This window comes from Quercus robur, chromosome 12, assembly GCF_932294415.1.
Source record: "Quercus robur chromosome 12, dhQueRobu3.1, whole genome shotgun sequence".
In the NCBI taxonomy this organism is placed as follows: domain Eukaryota; kingdom Viridiplantae; phylum Streptophyta; class Magnoliopsida; order Fagales; family Fagaceae; genus Quercus; species Quercus robur.
In genome coordinates, this window is record NC_065545.1 from 20301293 (window position 1) to 20319292 (window position 18000).

The 18000-nt window shown below is 34.7% G+C and overlaps 3 protein-coding genes across 4 annotated transcripts; all 3 read right to left on the reverse strand.

Moving 5' to 3' along the window:
* Positions 1-203: 203 nt before the first annotated feature.
* Positions 204-7843, reverse strand: LOC126709082 (general transcription and DNA repair factor IIH helicase subunit XPD). Its single transcript, XM_050409171.1, has 13 exons — positions 7392-7843; positions 6569-6846; positions 5488-5768; positions 5076-5158; positions 4560-4963; positions 3871-4064; positions 3531-3711; positions 3282-3406; positions 2462-2551; positions 2298-2376; positions 2120-2196; positions 1356-1464; positions 204-750 (listed from the first exon to the last, which is right to left on the reverse strand). Exons 1-13 carry the CDS (start codon positions 7645-7647, stop codon positions 631-633), a joined length of 2277 nt encoding a protein of 758 aa, XP_050265128.1. The 5' UTR covers positions 7648-7843; the 3' UTR covers positions 204-630.
* Positions 7844-8856: 1013 nt separating this feature from the next.
* On the reverse strand, positions 8857-12460 carry LOC126707990 (uncharacterized). Of its 2 annotated transcripts, none has more exons than XM_050407773.1 (7): positions 12267-12460; positions 11356-11413; positions 10974-11273; positions 10843-10891; positions 10655-10749; positions 9562-9686; positions 8857-9035 (listed from the first exon to the last, which is right to left on the reverse strand). In XM_050407773.1, exons 1-7 carry the CDS (start codon positions 12383-12385, stop codon positions 8978-8980), a joined length of 804 nt encoding a protein of 267 aa, XP_050263730.1. In that variant the 5' UTR covers positions 12386-12460; the 3' UTR covers positions 8857-8977. The 2 variants fall into 2 exon arrangements, with proteins under 2 accessions (XP_050263730.1, XP_050263731.1); XM_050407774.1 differs by having other exon boundaries at positions 9562-9700.
* Positions 12461-16398: 3938 nt separating this feature from the next.
* LOC126708267 (F-box/kelch-repeat protein At3g23880-like) lies at positions 16399-17639 on the reverse strand. Its single transcript, XM_050408068.1, has 3 exons — positions 17321-17639; positions 16909-17176; positions 16399-16822 (listed from the first exon to the last, which is right to left on the reverse strand). The coding sequence occupies exons 1-3, from the start codon at positions 17637-17639 to the stop codon at positions 16399-16401; spliced, it is 1011 nt and encodes a 336-aa protein (XP_050264025.1).
* Positions 17640-18000: the final 361 nt, after the last annotated feature.

Below are 18000 nucleotides of genomic sequence, written 5' to 3' on the forward strand. Positions count from 1 at the left end.
ATATATATATATATATATTCATTCACTATTAAAGACCAGCCCTAACTTAAGCTTTAACCAGGCAAATTCAAAGCTTCAGGGCAGATAGGCTTATACCGGAGCCCTGTTTTGTTACTTATAATTTGCTTATAATAACATTCATCATAATCATAATCTCTGTTTTGTTGTCCTCAATAGTTTTCACTTATTATAGTCTATTCATCTGTGGGGCAACAAAAGAGAGTGATACATTACTGAGGAAAATTCATGAATGCTTTATGATTTGACAGTACGAAAATAAGCCACAAATACCACAACTCACAATAGAGAAAAGGGAATGGCAGTATAACTAAAAATATACACCTGCACCAGGAATTTGTCCCCCCAAGAAAGAAACGAAAAAAATAAAAACAAAACAAAATTTGATTTTTGTGAGACCACGCAGAACATTCTAACACCTCTTTGAATTCAAGGATCAGGGAAAATTCAGTGCTATAAGAATGGTATTTTCTGCTGTAAGAGGAAGCTATTTCTCACATAATTGTTCCACAACTTAGCCAACTACTCTATGTAAGCATGGATCCCAAGGAATGAATGATCGACCAACAAACCACCCTCAGACTGAAAACTTGCTAGCAGGCAGATAAATCCTCAATACTGCATTTCGTTCAAGATGCCATCGCTCATCTTCTCCACATCTTCTTGGGACAAAAGGGTTTTCCTACCGCTGCCACCAGCCTTATCATATGGTTGAGCCATCTTCCTAAGGAACTGAAACCAGAGAGAACACATTATCAGATTTACAACCATATTCTATATCACAAACTCGCAATTTATTTTATTGTATCAAACTGACTTGCACACAGGATATGAACATTGAATTTTGTCATCTTGCTTGAATAACACACCGTTTAACATTTTTCTGATCCATAGTTGTAGAATTTTCTTTCGGTAATTTTGTTTCCATTAAAAAGTTAATGAGTGATCAACCAGAGAGATCATCTTTTTTTTTTTTTTTCTTGGTACAAATATCTTTATCTGGTTTAAGACAACCAAAGCCAGAAAGCACTGTGGCGAAGGCATATGTGCACAGGGTAATGTGTGACTGAGGCTAACTGCTCCCACACCCAAAACCCATGGTCTTTCCCCAAAAAACACATACAAAAGGGAAAAAAGTAAAAGAAAGCAATTTCAAACAATTGGATAATCTAGAATGTCCTTTGATTGCTATTTGGTGAAACCGATAACACATGACTCTGATGTGCTTTCAAATTTGGCCTTTTGCCCATCCTCAATAGTCATAACAGATTTGTCGATTTCAAACTGTAAAAAATGGGAGAAGATTGTACAAACATGTGGTAGTAACAGGGACCTACCTCCCGTGCTATATGCAGAGCCATGTCTGTGCTCAAATTCAGGTGTGCATCACGTAAATGTGACAGTATCCACCCAGGCAATTTAGAGCGCTTGTCATGACGGCTATACCTGCACAAAATTTAGGTCAACAATCCAACAGAGAAAATTATCTCAAGATAAATATGTTTAATCTAAATTAGTGAGTGGTTAGTGCTTCTGGGGACTGCAACAATAAATAAAACAGAGCACTCATCAAAGATGTTTTCCCAATAAAAGTATAGCAATTTAAGTGTAAAAGCCGCAGGTAAACTCAACTAATTCCTTCCTACTTCTATTCATTTTGGAATCAAATATTGTCAGTTATCTTATTTGCTTTAACAATGAAAGAAGAGGATACGTGGTAAAGTACTGCAAATATCTAAGTTATGATGATTCTGTACTAAATTTTACTCAATTATCACCATTGGCCTTTGGGCCAAGTGGCACTCCCACCCCATGTGGTGGCCAAGGTCCAAGGTTCAATCCCCTTGTCTTCACCTAAGTTTCTCGACAAATATGAGTATGATTTTAGCCCAAACTTCAAGAGTCCCAAGTCCCAACACTACGTAAAATCAGCATAATGATACTTGAAATATCCATATGAAGTTCTTAAATTACAAAAACTAATACTTATGGAGTGGCTGAAGTTTAACAAAAGCACAAACGTTTGATCAATTTATATAAAAATTTAGAAAAATTATTTGATAAACAGGTGGTATTTTAGTGTATATATATATACACAGACCTTTTGTCAGCAAAGATCATCATCCCATAATCAGCCTTTGACCGGATCACTCGGCCCACACATTGAGCAGCCTGTCTCTGCTCCAGTAAAATCCAATGGTAAAAATATTAATCTATTACACAAAAAATGAATTTTGAAACAAGACAGCCAAAAGAATACAAGGGCAAGGGAACAATACCAAGGCATCAAAAGTCAGAAAATCTCCTTCCTTAATCTGAAAGGTATCCCGTAGATATTCCAACCGGGCAAGCAAAATCCTGCAAACCATATTTTCATCTGTCACATCATATACAATCAATTTCATAAGCAACAATAACATAGAACTGTGGATTAAAAACTCACTTGCTCAATGTGTACTGAAAAGGAACACCAAACATAATGACCAGTCTACCATAATGTCGATCAAAGTCTATACCCTCAGCAACTTTTCCCCTGCAAAAGTACAGATATATTTTCAATTTTAAATGAACCTAGATCAATAAAAGATTTCCCCTTCCACAAGCTTCCTTTTAAGAACCAGAAAAGGACACAACACTCATAAAAAGATACAGTAGAGACTAGAGATAATAAAAAAATGTAAAACTTTAGGCTTAAAAATCACAAAAATCTTTTGGAAATATTTTATATGCTAACATCAGCAGTGCTAAAGGCACCAGATCAAGAGAAGGTTGCCTCAGACCAAATGAGACATGGCACGGTGTTCTTTTAGTCACTTATGGTATTAACATAAAGATTATACTTCAAAATTTACACCATTGTGATGGCAAGTGCCTTCCACCAACAGCGACAGGTCGTAGGTTCAAGTTCGAGAATTAGTCTCTCCAAAAATATTGGGAGTAAGGCTGCCTACTGTAACCTCTCCCAAACCCCACAAAAGTGGGAGCTTTATGCATTGGGTACGACATCCTTTTTCATTTGATTGCAAATGGTATTCAAAAGTTTTTTTTTTCCAGTAAAATATTAGAGAAACCAATAGGCTATAACTCAAACACTTCCAAGCATTGAGAATGAGTTAAACTAAAATCTCCACCTTTGCAGGCTACATAGGTTGAAAACAGTCAAGAATTCAAGTATTATAGATTTCAACATGTAAAGGCAGCTTTTTACCCCTGAAAAGAATTTAAAGGGGAAAAAAAGCATTTTAGTAGGACTAATACGGTACCTGGCAACAGAGAAAAAGATGGCACCCCTCCCACAATCACAAGCCTTGCGATAGTTGTCAAGAGCCAAAGTAGTTTCTACAACATCCTGAGTCTCGATGAAGACAAGCTTATGCTGCATTATTTCCTGTGAAAATGAGAGCATCAAGCACCTTTCAGCATAAGCAGATACCTAACAAACTAATGAAGGACGGTGAGGTGAAATTCAAGGAAAATACTTGAAACTAAAAGAATATAGATAGAACTGCTACCTTTAAAATTCCATTTTCATTCCAACTGTTCACTATGCCATCCATATATGAGTAACTAACAAAGAAACATACAATCCCATCTGGAACAACAGATGCCATCTCCAGTAAAAGCCTCCCATAATTTCGTACAACACCAAGATCACTTCTCATGTCAAATTTGGTACTGACAGGAAGCTGATCACTGAAATAAGAACCAATTTACCAGATACTAAGCGACAAACTAAAGTATTAATAAAGGGGTCTAGTTGTATTACGAATTAAAAGGTGAGAACCAAACTGAAAAGACTAAAAATCATTATTTGCCTGTAAAATGCTAATGGATTTTAGCTGAACTTTATACCTTCCACGAGTGAGAACCATTGGGCATATGCAATCTCTTGTTAAGGACATAGTAAAACTTCGACTAACAACTGGATGGAAATTAAGTAGACGGGGGTAGAGATCAATTGGACTCAGAGTTCCAGATGTAATGACAACTGACTGGAATCGATCAAATACGGGCTTTATGGCAAGAGAAGCATCGTGGCAACTAAGCTGAAATACCAAACATTAGAGGGAAAAACCAATCAATAATAAATTCAAAAAGCTGATATGCCAAACAGGATGGAAATCTTAATTGCATCCACTGTCAAAAATATAAAATTAGACCTAGTAACAGCAAACAGACACATCTGCATAAGCAGGTAGATGGCTGATGGGAGAGCATCTATAGGTTTAAATATATAAAATTGAAGGATCAGAAACATCAACCCATTAGATTCATTACTTAAGATGCTGGGAAAATAAAAAGAAAAAGAAAAAGTGGCCTTAAACATAGATGTTGTAAGTTCAAAATTACATACAACAGATTGTTGAATAGGACTTCATAAGGTACATATTAACATTGGAGTCAAACATCCATTCCATTTGCAGAATACTGAAAGTTTGCCAACATATAAAGTGTTCCCTAAAGGTAAAATAATACGGAAAAGAAATAAGAGGAAAAAGGACAAAAACAAAGCAGGGTGAAGATGAAGAAGGGAAACCAACCTGCAGCACAGGGTCAGGAATATGGGGCATTCTCTCATCAAAAGGTTCAATTATAATTGAAAAACCACGAGTGTATGTCCCTACAAGTGTTGCGAAGTCACATATTGTTTGGATGTGTAAGAATTCATCAGTGTCAGTGATTTCTAGTGTTAACATCAGTGAATGTAGGCGATCATAACAAAACTTCAGTGTTTTTTGGTCAATTCCAGCATGAGTATTAATAGATGCAACAAAGCCAACAGGCCCCTCCTTCTCAACGTTATCAGTTTCCAGCCGCCCCTCCAGATATTGGACCAATCTACGTAAGACATGCAGAAAATGTTCTGCTCGGCGGATATTTCCAGGCACAGCCTCCTTCAGAATATCATCAGGTAAGGCAGGATTGGAGAGCCAGTTGTCCGTGACTGCATAGAGAAAGAAGTCCAGCTCAAGATAACTAAGGACATTGTCCAAAAAATAAATAAATAAACTCTTGGGTCTTGAGAATGAATATTAACGTCAGTGCAATCCACATACAAGGTAAGTTTCCTCTTTGTGCCAAACCCTCAACAAGCCGATTGTACTCTGCGCGCAATCTACCAGCATCTGTGGCCTTAAACCTTCCTACCATGTCAAACAATTTCATAAAAGCTGCATCAAATTTTAGTTTATGCTTCAAAGAAATTAAAAATGAATCTAAGCAGGAGAAATCCAGCCATTACTTCTTAAGAATCACATCAGAATATTGACAGGCAAACACAGAAGGCCTACAAATTAAATAGAAAGACTTTTCCAGGTACTGGTCTAACCAAACTATACAATAATGGCTCCATATTTCCATAAAATTACAAGAGAATATTTAAAGTCCATGAAGCCAATCAATTATGAACCTAATACGTCATGTAACAGCAAAATGGGAAGAAATAAAAAATTTAAGAAAAACACATACTTCTCAATCTCCTGACGCATTTTACTGAGATTCCTTCTGGCTCCTTCAAGTGTCTGCCTTCTCACACTAACACTAAGAGCTTCAATACACACATTATCAATATTATGTGCCTCATCAAACACCACAACAGACTCCTTCTGCATTTCCTTGGATATATACCCAGCCACCTTGGGATCAAGCAAATATTGATAACTATAAACCACCACATTTGCAAATTGCACCATATGTCGTGCCAAGAAGTATGGACACCACCCTTTCTCCTTCCCGTATGCCCTCAGATCCTGCAAGAATTTTTCAACATAGAAATGATTTTGGAACTCAGAAATATTTGGTAAAATGTTATCAGATTGCAACACATCACTGGAATGTAAGAAATAATCTTAGCCATATTAATATTTCATATTATGGTGGACAGCTCAATATTATTCATAATAATCCTTTAATTATTAAAAAAAAAAACAAGGGGCATTAATCAGACTTCATGTAACAACATTGTTAATATACTGCCAACATGGATTCCAAGGATGGCAAAACTTGTTTCTTCTTCATAACTAATCAGAATCTAGGAATTACACAGATAGCTAAACATGTTGTTTCTTCATAACCAAACAGAATCCAGGAATTAAACGAATATTTCATAAGCCAAGCTGCAAGATAAGATCCAGCTTCTTGAGTATGATGATTAACAATTAACATAAATCCAAAATACTTGCTCTTTCCTAAATCACCCATAACACCTCACAAATCAACCAAAAACACATATAACTCAAAACTTTCTAATTCAAATCAACCAAAACCCATTGCCTCAATGCACAAAAAATAACCTGATTATAATTCATTCCTACCCACAAGGTAAAAACCCATTTGGAAATACATGTTCTTTTGAAATCACCCAAAACAACTTACAAATCAACCTAAACATATACATCACAAAAATCCCAATTCAAATTAAAGATCACCCATTGCTTGAAATCACCAAAACAAATCAATCACAATTCATTTCTACCCACAAGGTATAAACCCCATTTGCCAAAATAACACAGATATCAATTAAAACACAAAAATCTTAGTTCAATTCAACCTGCAAGGTATAAACCCCGGGAGGCAACACTGCATTAGACCCTGCCTTCTCATACTCTTCAAAAAACTCACATGTGGGCAAATTGGGGTTTGCCGCTGCTGCCGCCCTGACCCAACTGGCCGTCAGTCTCCGGCAACTAGCATCAACTGAGTCCCGATTCTCCGCAGCCAAAACACGCGAATTAACACACAGGTTCTTGCGGGAAGAGAGCCCAACAGCAAGGATTCTAGCACGGTCCCCGATGTGAGTAGTCTGGTAAGCATGAAGGAGCTTGAGCTCTGCATCTCAAAACAACTCACAAATCAACCAAAACACATGCAACACTAAAAATACATATTATATCAAATCAACAAAAACCTATAACTTAAAATCACAAAACCAAACCAATCCCAATTCATTCCCACCTGTAAGGTATAAACCCCATTTGCCCAACAAACTTTGTTCTTTCCTGATCAGCTAAAAACAACTCAAAAATCAACCAATGCACATACAATACCAAAAATAAAAATCCAAAATTTAAATCACCTAAAACCTATTGCTTCAAAATCACAAAAGCAAACCAAACTTCAATTCATTCCACCCACAAGATACAAAATCTAAACCCCATTTACCAAAACCAACTCACAAATTAACCAAAACACATACAATCCGCACCCAAAAAAAAAAAACCCCAATTCACTCCACCCACAAGATACAAACTTTAAACCCCATATACCAAAAACAACTGAAAAATCAATCAAAAACACATACAACACTTGAAATCACCCAAGACCCATTACTCCAAAATAAAAAAACAGAACCAAAGCCAATTCAAATTGTGTACCTGCAAGGGTCTTCTCCATCTCATGGACAGTGCGGGTACAGTAGATGAGCTTGACAGGGTTGTTGGGTTTAGAGAGAGTGTAGCTGGTGATGAGAGAAAGAAGAGCGATGGTTTTGCCTGTGCCAGTGGGCATCTCGAGGAGGCAGTGCCCTCTGGCATCTAGAGCTCGCTTCAGTTCAACCATGTACGCATATTGTTCTGGGTATATGTGATCGTACGGAAAGTACACCGTTACGTCTTCTATTTGAAACTTCATTGTGTTTTCTGGGTTTTTGGGAGGGTTTAGAGAAAGAAAGAGAGAGAAGGAGTTTTAGGGTTTTGAATTCAGCAGACCCGTTGTTGTTGTTGTCGTTGCTGTTGTCGTTTCTAGTTATTCTTCTAGTTCTCGTACACTGTCTGAGCTATTTCTATTCGAGTCTCGTACTATGTGAGTTTGAGTTTTGGGTTAACTCGGGCGGTGGTTTATGCAATTAAAAAGATATGTTTTGTTGATTTAAAATATATATGGAAATACGTGATAGTGAAAAATATTTAAAATATATATATAAAATTGTTTAAAAGTTGATTTTTTTTTTTCTTTTTTTTTTTTTTTTTTTGCTTATTTTGCTTACAAAATGAGTTAAAAGATATAAGTACAGTCATGCCTCTAAAAAATTTGAGTTACAGAAAATAGAAAGTTACACATAACCAAATAAGTCAAATAAACTTAAAAGAAAGCTCCCCAATTGAATCTTACAGTAGTCTTATAAGATTTACAACTATTTGTTATGATAAGAGCCTAGGATTGAATTCAATAAGCATCGTTTTATAGAATTTTTCCATTTACTTATGTAAGACTTTCCATTTACTTAATAAGTATTTTAGAGTCATTCTATATTTTTGGTGTGTTTCTCCACTTTATCCATTCTGCTCTTATTGCATAATTCACATCCTCATCAATTTCTCCATCTTTATAAACAACTTCTTACCTTTACTTTTTAAAAAAGAAAAATGTTAATAAATGTCCTAAAGGTTTTGATTTATGAATTTTTGTTAGAAAATTTTAATGAGAAAACGATAAAACAATTAATTTTTCTAACAGCTTTTTATATTTCTCATGATAATGATACTAAAACTTTCCTAATATGGTTTATTAACAATTGTTCTAAGAACATCAATTAACATGACCCTTTAAAAAAAATAGAAAGACACATCCCTAACCATTGTACATGTTTCCCAATTATTCATATTGCAGTGCGGCACCAGTCTGGTTACCCTCTCAAAGGGTAGCTGTCGTCCAATACCCTTTATGTAGAGTATCCCGACATTGTGGGAGTAGTAGAACCCTAACTCGTCACTTTTTAGGCCTTTGTTTAGACTATTGACTAGGAAACAATGAATGCATTGTGAAAGCCTCTCCCATCTCCCCCTCCCATTCTGCTAGTAAAAAGTGACATAACTATGGCCAGTTACTTCTACACACAGATAACTGAAGTGTACTTGCAGTTTTGGTTTTAAATTGTAACAAAATGCCTGTTAATGTCTTAATGACAATCAAATAAATGAGGGAAAAACTCTTATATACAATGGACATATGGCTAATTTCTTCATTCTTCTGTTGATGTGTTGGATACCAGGCCCTTGATCACATGCCGACATTGAAACCTGTCAAACAACATCAGATAAATAACTTCAGAAATTATGGACTTCGTGGTTTTATCATGCTAACAAACAGAAATCGATACAAGCACCCAAAACCAGGCAAGTTTGGTGCATTGGCGATTGATCAACTGTAAAGCTGTTTCCATTGGAAGTCACTAAATCCTAGAACAAAGGTGGAAAAAAAAATAGTAAAGATTTTATGAGATTTTCCTAACAGCAACCTTACGTTTACATCATTATGATAAACTTTTAGAAATAAGTAACAGTGTAAAAGAACAGGTGACATAAGGTACATATTAAATTGATTGGCTAATGTACAAAATATTGTCAAGTGATAGAAGGAAAAATAGGATTTGTCAAAATGGCATTACTTGTTAGACTGATCTCAACAAGTTCAGTTCACAGTACTAAAGTTGAATGAAAGATAATAAAGCATTGTAGTCTCAGAGCAGCCCTCAGTAGCAACTTCTAAGTATAGAAGAAGGATTTATATAAAATCTAATTGCTTCAAAATCTAACCCTATCATACCAGATTAAATCATCGGAAGTAGAATCTGACAAACTGGTGGAGCTCCCAGTTTGAGAAGCATGATCCAAAGCATCCATTTCCTGATCTTGGGTTCTGCACTTGAACCGTAGTCTGAAAGGCACAATCTGTAACGAAAATTCTTTTGTAAAAATGCTACCTTATTAGTTATCAAATATCAAGTAATACTAAAATGATAAACATGCATATAATGCATGAAGGTCTTCATGTAAGGAAGCCACAAAATACTTGAAAAATGCTAGCAGCTATAAGTTCAGTTTGGCGAACTCATCTCATGTTCTCTGATACTTGCACTAAGACCAGAATCAGAGATTGTCAGTATGAATGTGACCGAATAATTGATAATGCAAGGAAGATTGAATGCTACTTTTTTTTTTCTTTTTCTTTTTTTTCCTTTTAGAGAAGAAACATATCAGTAGCCTATGAAACCAATGCTTTGATGCTTTCAAGCTCAGATGGACATGCATGTGAGATGAGTCCATATAAAAGATTTTTATCATTCTCATAAACTTATAAAAAAATATAAAAAATTCTACATGATCCTCTTAGGCAATAATCATGAAAAGCAAAACAATCTGATGCTTTCAGTAAGAAAAGGTAACACAGAATGAATTCACCCAACTATTATTAAAAGAGTGATAAGCATCCATAATATTAAATGGAAAGACGATCTGCTGTCTAACCCACTCTGTAGACTTATTCAGTCCATTCCACAGCACAATCATAACTCAGGAGGGTAAAAGAAACAGTATTTTATATGAGATAATAACTGTGTCCTATTTCCTACTTCAAATAGGACACTACTGCAATCTATAAGTGGATTTGGCTAGAAGCACCCATAGTAATGGCACATAGCAATATCTCTATTAAATTTACAATTAATGAAAAGTGAGAACAATAGTTTATAAAGACTATCCACTATCATGTCAGGAATACAACTGTCTTGTGCACATAAAAGCAAGCAGACTCACCATACAAAAGAAAAAAAAAATGATAAAAAGGCATGCTATTTATATAGCTTTGCTGTTGCACTTTTTACTTAAACCAAAATAAATAAATAAAGGAGAATTGTTACCTTTTTGCTGTATTTAAAATCACGTTTGGGAAGAAAATGCAGAGGCAGGTTGAAAGAACAGGGAGCCTTAACCAATAGAAACAACTTATTGGGGCCTAATAAAAGACAAGAAAAAATATAGATCTTTTATTTTTGCTAAGTAAAAAAGAAATGAGGATTAGCAAGACAAAACTCACTCAATTAACTACCTGGATAGGAACCAGATCCAGCACCCTTTGAGATCAGCGTCCGAATAGCCTGTCAAAGAAACATGAAATACAAAATTAATAAAAATTTCAATTTAATGTGGAACTTGGAAGTGGAATTAGCACTAAAATACCTTTCTTGAAAGTCCTTGTGCCACTTTGCTTTTGGTGAAATCAGTCTCACCACTACCAACAACCTTTCCATGTGAAAAGCACAACTCATAAACATGCTGAGGTCGAATAGGAGTAGCCCCAAGAACCAAAATGACACCCTGTACGTTAGGAATCTCACTCATCATCAATTTAAGCGCATTTTGAAGATTTGAAACCATGTTCATCAGTTTCTCCAGTCTTTTTATTCCATGCTTGACCTCCCTCATTCTGCCAATTAGCTTTCTCCGCGCCTTTATATCAGATTGTGTAAGATCCGTCTCCTAAAAGCTTACAACTCTTTAGAGCACAGAATTCAATCCAAAATGATAAAATGCAAACTAGCCTGTGCTCAACTAACATTACCAATTCTGTAAACTCAGTATGCAGTGTATCAAATTCAAGACTGATATCCTGCAATATGCTGTTTACAAGTGACCGATATTAGATACCATTTCCTATCTAAATATCAGATATCATAACTACCATCCTAACTGTCACAACAATAATTAAAAGATTGAATATCAGCTCAACTATTTGTATAAGAACATATAATAGCTTTTCAAAGTCTCCATCTTTGAAGTTTTTCAAGATACAACTGTACTTTTGCCCAACCTATTTTTCAAGCAAAGTAAACCCATGAAAAAAAGTTTTACCAAGACTCAAGAGTGGTGAAATTAAAATTTAACCTGTTGGATCGGATGTGGACAGGTGACAAGTGTTTGACACATGTGCGCATCCCAACAGGTCTAGTACACAAGACAAGACTACTAAACCTAAGATGTTTCCTATTAAAAGAGTGTTTGATTGATCGGCATGAGTCCATGTTTCCAATCCTTGAATAAATGATTATTAAATTCACTATTTCCTATCGGTTCAAAGTTCTAACGAACCTCAATTTGAACTAACTATTCATTTCATTTAAAGTTAAAAAAATTCACATGTTGGTTAAATAATTAAATTAACTATTTCAATTTTTCTTATCAGCTAAAAAAACTTATAGAACAAATGCTAACAAAGCCTCAAAATTGTTTTTGGTAGAGATTCACATTGAATATTTCTTTTGTTAATTAGGTAGGGATTCAGATTACAAAAAAAGTATTAAAAAAAATAATAATAATAATTGTGAAATTTATTGGAAACCTGATATGATATGATATGCCACGTAAGACCACAAACTCATATTGAACAAAAAATAAATAATTAATTAATTTTCCGTCTGATTTTCCTGCACTTTCCGAGCAAACAAACAGAAAAAATAGGGAGGGAGGACTTACGAGGGGATTTGTTGGTGCATATAAAGGACGAAGCCAACGACGTCGTTGATGACGTGGAAGATAACGGAGCCGTCTATTGACTCTGCCGCCGTCTCGATCTCCGTCTGCTCCTCCATCATCGCCACTGAGAGAGAGAGAGAGAGAGAGATCTGAAACTACGTTTTAGGTTCTGTGATAAAACTTGAAAAATGATGTTTTAGCGGGAGTTGCCCTGATTTGCAAATTACATGAGTTTATCTGGAAAAACAAACAAACAAACCAGAAAGGCCCATTCGGCCCAACTAATTGAGCCCGGATTTTTTAACAAGACACAATTGTTTGGTTTTTTTTTTTTTTTTTTTTTTTTTACAACTTGGTAAAGTGAAAAATTGTAACATTAAATTTATTATTATTATTTTTTTTTAATAAATGAGAAAGTGGTGTTTCAGTATTTGATCAGACTCTTGTTTATGAGATACATTAAAAGTTCCATGAATTAAACATGGAATCTCTAAATTTAGATCACCATATACTTGCTATTATTAAAATAAAATAAAATAAAGTCTAGGTGATCTTCGGATTTCCATATACTCCATCTGTTCAATACTACTATACTAGTGAGTTTTTGTGAGGTTAAGGAAGCCAAAAAATAATGAGTTTTTTTTTCATTTTCTTCGTAATTAATTGTTTAAATGACATGTTGTGATTGGTGTATAATAAAAGTAATATCAATAATAGATCCATGTAAAAGGAATGTTATACTAATCACTATTTATTACCTCAACTAGTTGTGAAAAAAAAAATGTAAAATTTTCTATCTCGAAATTATTCAATTACACTTACAGGTTTATAATGGCTGGTTCAATGTTAGTTTTGCAACTAGAGTACAAATGCTTAATCTTAGTGAGTTTGTAATCCGTTAAATCAAAATCAAAGCCAAAGCAATGACCAGTTACAAGGCATGAGGATGTGGTTCGGTTTTGCTGCCTAGATATTGGACTCTTTTGAAGGTGCTTTTTGAGTGGGATGATCATGATATTGCCTCTCTATCAAAGTGATTTAAGTCTGAGCATAACTTTAATGGCCATTTATTCGATGCTATTTATGACCGGTTACAAGCCATGCGGTTCTATGAACATGCATTTGTTTGTGAATCTTCTTTTAATAGTGTGGCACTGTGGCTTATCAATTAGCAGATAAGGCTGTGTCTGTTGTTGAATTAGTTTGGCAGGAGGATTTGCCTACTTGTTTTATACATGCACTGGCAACTAAAGTTTCTACCCATTACAAGAAACCAGGAATTGACCAAACCATCATTAGCCATGGTAATCATATTTAACACAAAAAGAAAAGAAAGTCTTAGTTGTCCTTGTTGCTGGTAATTGATTAATTGAACCACAATTTTGACTGCACATTCAAATTGCACTAAGGATACCAATGATAGTCCCAAAACAATGTTGTCCACTGACGTCTTTATAATTCAGAGACATTTACTTTATATATATATACTAGCCTCATCACACGTGATTTTCACGTGCAAGGCTTTTTCTTTTTTTTTTTGGGTTTAGTGTGTGTGTGTATATATATATATATATATAGAGAGAGAGAGAGAGAGAGAGAGAGAGAGATATATATATATATATATAGAGAGAGAGAGAGAGAGAGAGAGAGAGAGAGAGAGAGAGAGAGAGAGAGAGAGAGAGAGAGATTAAGAACACAACAAAATTAACAATGAAATTAAACTAAAGTTTGTATAGTGAGTCAAGAACTCCATGTTATCAAACCCCTTAAATTTTTCATTCTGCCAGCCCATGAAATGGAAGAGATTTTCTTCCTTGAATAGGTTGGGACAAATAGGCCCCCAAAAAAAAATGCATAAATCAACAAACGAATTCATTCTTTTGACAGTCAAAACAGTTCATGCAAAAACACAATTTTAAAGGGGAATACCAAATAGAACAAAATGATAAATAACAAAAAAAGAATTATTTCTTGGATTCAAAAGCCAAATTTCAATCCAACATAAGAAAAACATAACAAACAAATATACAATAAATAAAAAGGAGCAAAGATGGAAATAAAATTCCCCCAAAACCAAGACTTCTTACACTCTCTTTTGATACAGAATTTTGTTCTTTCAATTGTGACTAGGCTCTCAATGTGATTGAAAATGACCACCTCTACTGCTGGTATAGACTTTGAACCCTTAACATCGGCCCAATTAATATCATGAGGTATGGGTTCCAATTAGCTCAAATAATAAAAATTTTTACGGTTGAATAAAAAATTTGGAGTTTAATTCTCGTCTACACAAAAAACTTATTGATGCCTTAGTCCAATGATAAAGAGTACATTCATCATAAGTTGAAACTCTGTCAAAAAAAAATTAATATCATGAGGAGGTTTTTTTCATTGTAGATCATAAAGGTACATCATTCTAGATTTTACAAAGAGAAGTTCTTCGTTTCTGCCACATCCAACCAAGCTCCATGCTAGGATAGGTCCAATTCTCAATTTTTTTGTCCAAGTCTCCTTAATCCCATATTCATTCTTTACCCATATTTCAAATCTAGGTTCATATTGATGTCTTGAACTAACAACGACACAAAGTAATTCATTCTGTGGCAGGCCAAAATTGGGTAAGTTCAATTTTAACCTCACAATTTATTTATAGAAATGGGATGCCAATCAACCTTAGTTACCATTGTTAGAGTAAATTAATCTAGTGATATTGGAATATGTGCTTGGAATATATGTAAGTCAAGGAAACTAAATAATACTGGTCTTGGATTGATTGAGTTATGCTCCTCAGGTTTAGTCCGAGGTGTAGGTTTACAATAGTTCTTGGGTTACAATGCTATCACTCTCTTTTTCTCCCTCCAAATGTTTCATCCCCCACTTCATAGGGATCTCTCTCTCTTATATAGTCATCCAGGTTGTATCATGGCTTTCCACTTGGAGGGCTAGGGCCTGTTTTTCCTGATACTTGTCCCATCAAGACCTTATTAAAAGGTTTCCCTATTAGGCCATGAGTTGTGATGACACTGTTCAGAGGTCATTCTACCATTAATGCGGCCAGCTAAATGGGTGTAGAGCATTGAATGTAGAGGTGATGGATGCTTTATCTGTACTCTTCCTTCTCTTACTTGACAACAAACTTTCCATCTTTTCCTCGGTGCGTGCTCGATGGTCTTCAGAACTAGACTTCGGTCCTTCCAAGGACGTATCAAGATTCTCGAGGTCCTCAGGCATTCTAATCTTCTTGGGTTTGTGGTTGTGTTGTCATATTTTTTATGAGAAGTCTTTGACAGTACTTCCCGAGATGTGCTCCTTTGGTGTTGATCTCTTCTCACTCATTCCTGTCCCCGGCTTCTCATCCTCCCACACATTTCTTACAAAAGGGTACCAATCCTAGCCTTTTAAGTTCAATTCTAACAGGCAACTTTATGTGCCTACGCACTTCATCTCTAACATTAAACGATATGATAATTTTTAGGTTCACTTTATTTTTCCTAAATGCACCCCACCAATGTAAAGCACCATTTAAGTCCCCCTTGGAAAAAGAATTATCCACAATAATTACATGCACGAGCTTATCCTTTCTTCTCCAAGAATTTGTACTCGATGAGTACACATCAATTCGAGAATGAAATGAGTCTCTCACGTTCTTAGAAAAAGAAATTATGATTTGTGTCTGATTGCCAAGAAAGTATAAAAAAATTCAAGAACACTTGGGAATGTTCTTACAATTTTTTTTCTATCTTTAAAATTTGAAAAAATAATTTTTTTTTTCAATTTAAATGCTAATATGACACTTTTTTAATATTTATTAAATATTCATATCATTATTTTATTCGTCATATCAATGTCACATATACCAATTATGCACGTCGTGTGTGCCGCGTATGCATTTTTCTTTCGTGAGTTAACATTGATGATCAAATTGACTGTTATCAAAATATAATTACTAAAATGATATTTTTGCCATGGCAAAAAAATAAATAAATAAAAATAAACATAAATAAACAAACTAATTCATTCTTTTGACAGACAAAACATCCATGTAAAAACACAATTTCAAAGGGGAATACTAAATATAACAGAATGATAAATAGCACACAAAAATTTATTTATTAGATTTGGATACCAAATTTCAATTCGTTTTAATGTAAACCGCAAGGATAGCTACAAAATAAATAAAAACAACAGAGATAATGGAAATAAAATTCTCCCTAAACCGAGACTTTTTACGCTCTCTTTTGACACAAACTTTTGTTCCTTCAATTGTGACTAGGCTCTCAATGTGATTGACTACCTCTATCTCGGCTACAAAATTTAAATTTGAACCCATAACATCTGCATAAGTATTATCATGAGGAGGTTTTATCTGTTGTAGTTGTAGATCATAAAGGTACATTGTTGAGGAAGTTGCAAAGAGAAGTTCTTCATTCCTGCCACATCCAACAAAGCTCCATGCTAGGAGAGGTCCAATACTGAATTGTTTTGTCCAAGTTTCTTTCACCCCATATTCATTCATCACCCATATATCAAATCTAGGTTCATATTGTTGTCTTGAACTAATAACAACAATACAAAGTAATCCATTCCTTACAAAAGGGTACCAATCATTTTTATCAAATTTCAATTCATTGGGCAACTTTACACTTCATCTCTAATATTAAACGATATGATAATGTTATGAATTATTTCTTTTTTCCTAATTGCACCCCTCCAATGTAAAGCACCATTTAAGTCCCCATTGGAAAAAGAATTCTCCACAATACTTCCATGCACAAGCGTATCCTTTCTTCTCCAATAATTTGTCCTCAATGAATACACATTAACTCCTGAATAAAATGACTCTTTCATCTTCTTAGAATAAGAAACTCTGACCAATTTATAGTCATTGGTTTCCTGATCATAATCAAATCCTAGACCAATTTGTAAAAGAATTTCAATTTCACTAAGCTTGTGTACTGGATAATCAGGTTTTGGGAGCTCTTTGAATTCACTAGTGACAGGATTAAACAAAAAATTTGTGTCTCCAATTTTAGAAATATTTAGACACAAGATACCATTACATGAACCTACGATTCTAAAAGGTGCCCTGCCATGTTCCTTTTTAGATGGAATAGTTATGTTAAAAACCTCTCGAAATGTTTCATAAGAGAACAAAGATATTAAACATTTACCACCAAAAGTACCAACACGGCGTGTGACAGCAAGATAGCCATTGTTGCTACGATTAGATAAGTTAACATGCTTGGTGATGAAGATAGGATCTTTGATAATATCATACCATGATTTGCAAACAGACTTGAATTGTAAGATAGTCTTGATGGGTAATCTTGAATATATGTCCATTAATACATCTTCAGGAAGATCATTCAACATTGCACTCGACACGACATCTCTCTATGAAACGATCATATACAGTATTTGAATGTTAGGCCTTTAATCTGATAAGTAAAAAAAGAATTCAGGGAATATTATTGCATGGTTGTATATACATAGGCCTACTTGTTTGGGGCATGTTAGTTTTTGCATGGCAATATATAAACTACAAAGCAGCGGCAGAGCCAAGTTACTACAAGATTTAGTTTTTTACGATTTGAATATTCAAGGTTTTGACTTGGTCTCCGAAAATATTTGAGCTATTCTAACGAACATCCTAGCAAGAAAAGGAAGAATATTGACTCAATAATGTTAGGGGCACAACTTTTCTCACAAAGAATTTCACAAATATGAAAGTGAT

Bases quoted from the DNA above. Each gene is read 5' to 3' on its own strand.
- LOC126708267 (XM_050408068.1), bottom strand. From the start codon at position 17,639: ATGTTGAATGATCTTCCTGAAGATGTATTAATGGACATATATTCAAGA. The intron at 17,177-17,320 runs GTATCTTGTGTC...AAATTGGTCTAG, and splicing joins AATCGTAGGTTCATGTAATG to GATTTGATTATGATCAGGAA. The intron at 16,823-16,908 runs GTAAAGTTGCCC...TGTTGTTATTAG, and splicing joins TTTAATATTAGAGATGAAGT to TTCAAGACAACAATATGAAC.
- LOC126707990 (XM_050407773.1), bottom strand. From the start codon at position 12,385: ATGATGGAGGAGCAGACGGAGATCGAGACGGCGGCAGAGTCAATAGAC. The intron at 11,414-12,266 runs GTAAGTCCTCCC...ACTTGTAAACAG, and splicing joins ATGCACCAACAAATCCCCTC to CATATTGCAGGATATCAGTC. The intron at 10,750-10,842 runs GTAGTTAATTGA...GTCTTTTATTAG, and splicing joins TGGATCTGGTTCCTATCCAG to GCCCCAATAAGTTGTTTCTA.
- LOC126709082 (XM_050409171.1), bottom strand. From the start codon at position 7,647: ATGAAGTTTCAAATAGAAGACGTAACGGTGTACTTTCCGTACGATCAC. The intron at 5,769-6,568 runs GTTGAATTGAAC...AAATTCTTGCAG, and splicing joins CCGGGGTTTATACCTTGCAG to GATCTGAGGGCATACGGGAA. The intron at 2,197-2,297 runs GTATTGTTCCCT...TTACTGGAGCAG, and splicing joins TTCTGACTTTTGATGCCTTG to AGACAGGCTGCTCAATGTGT.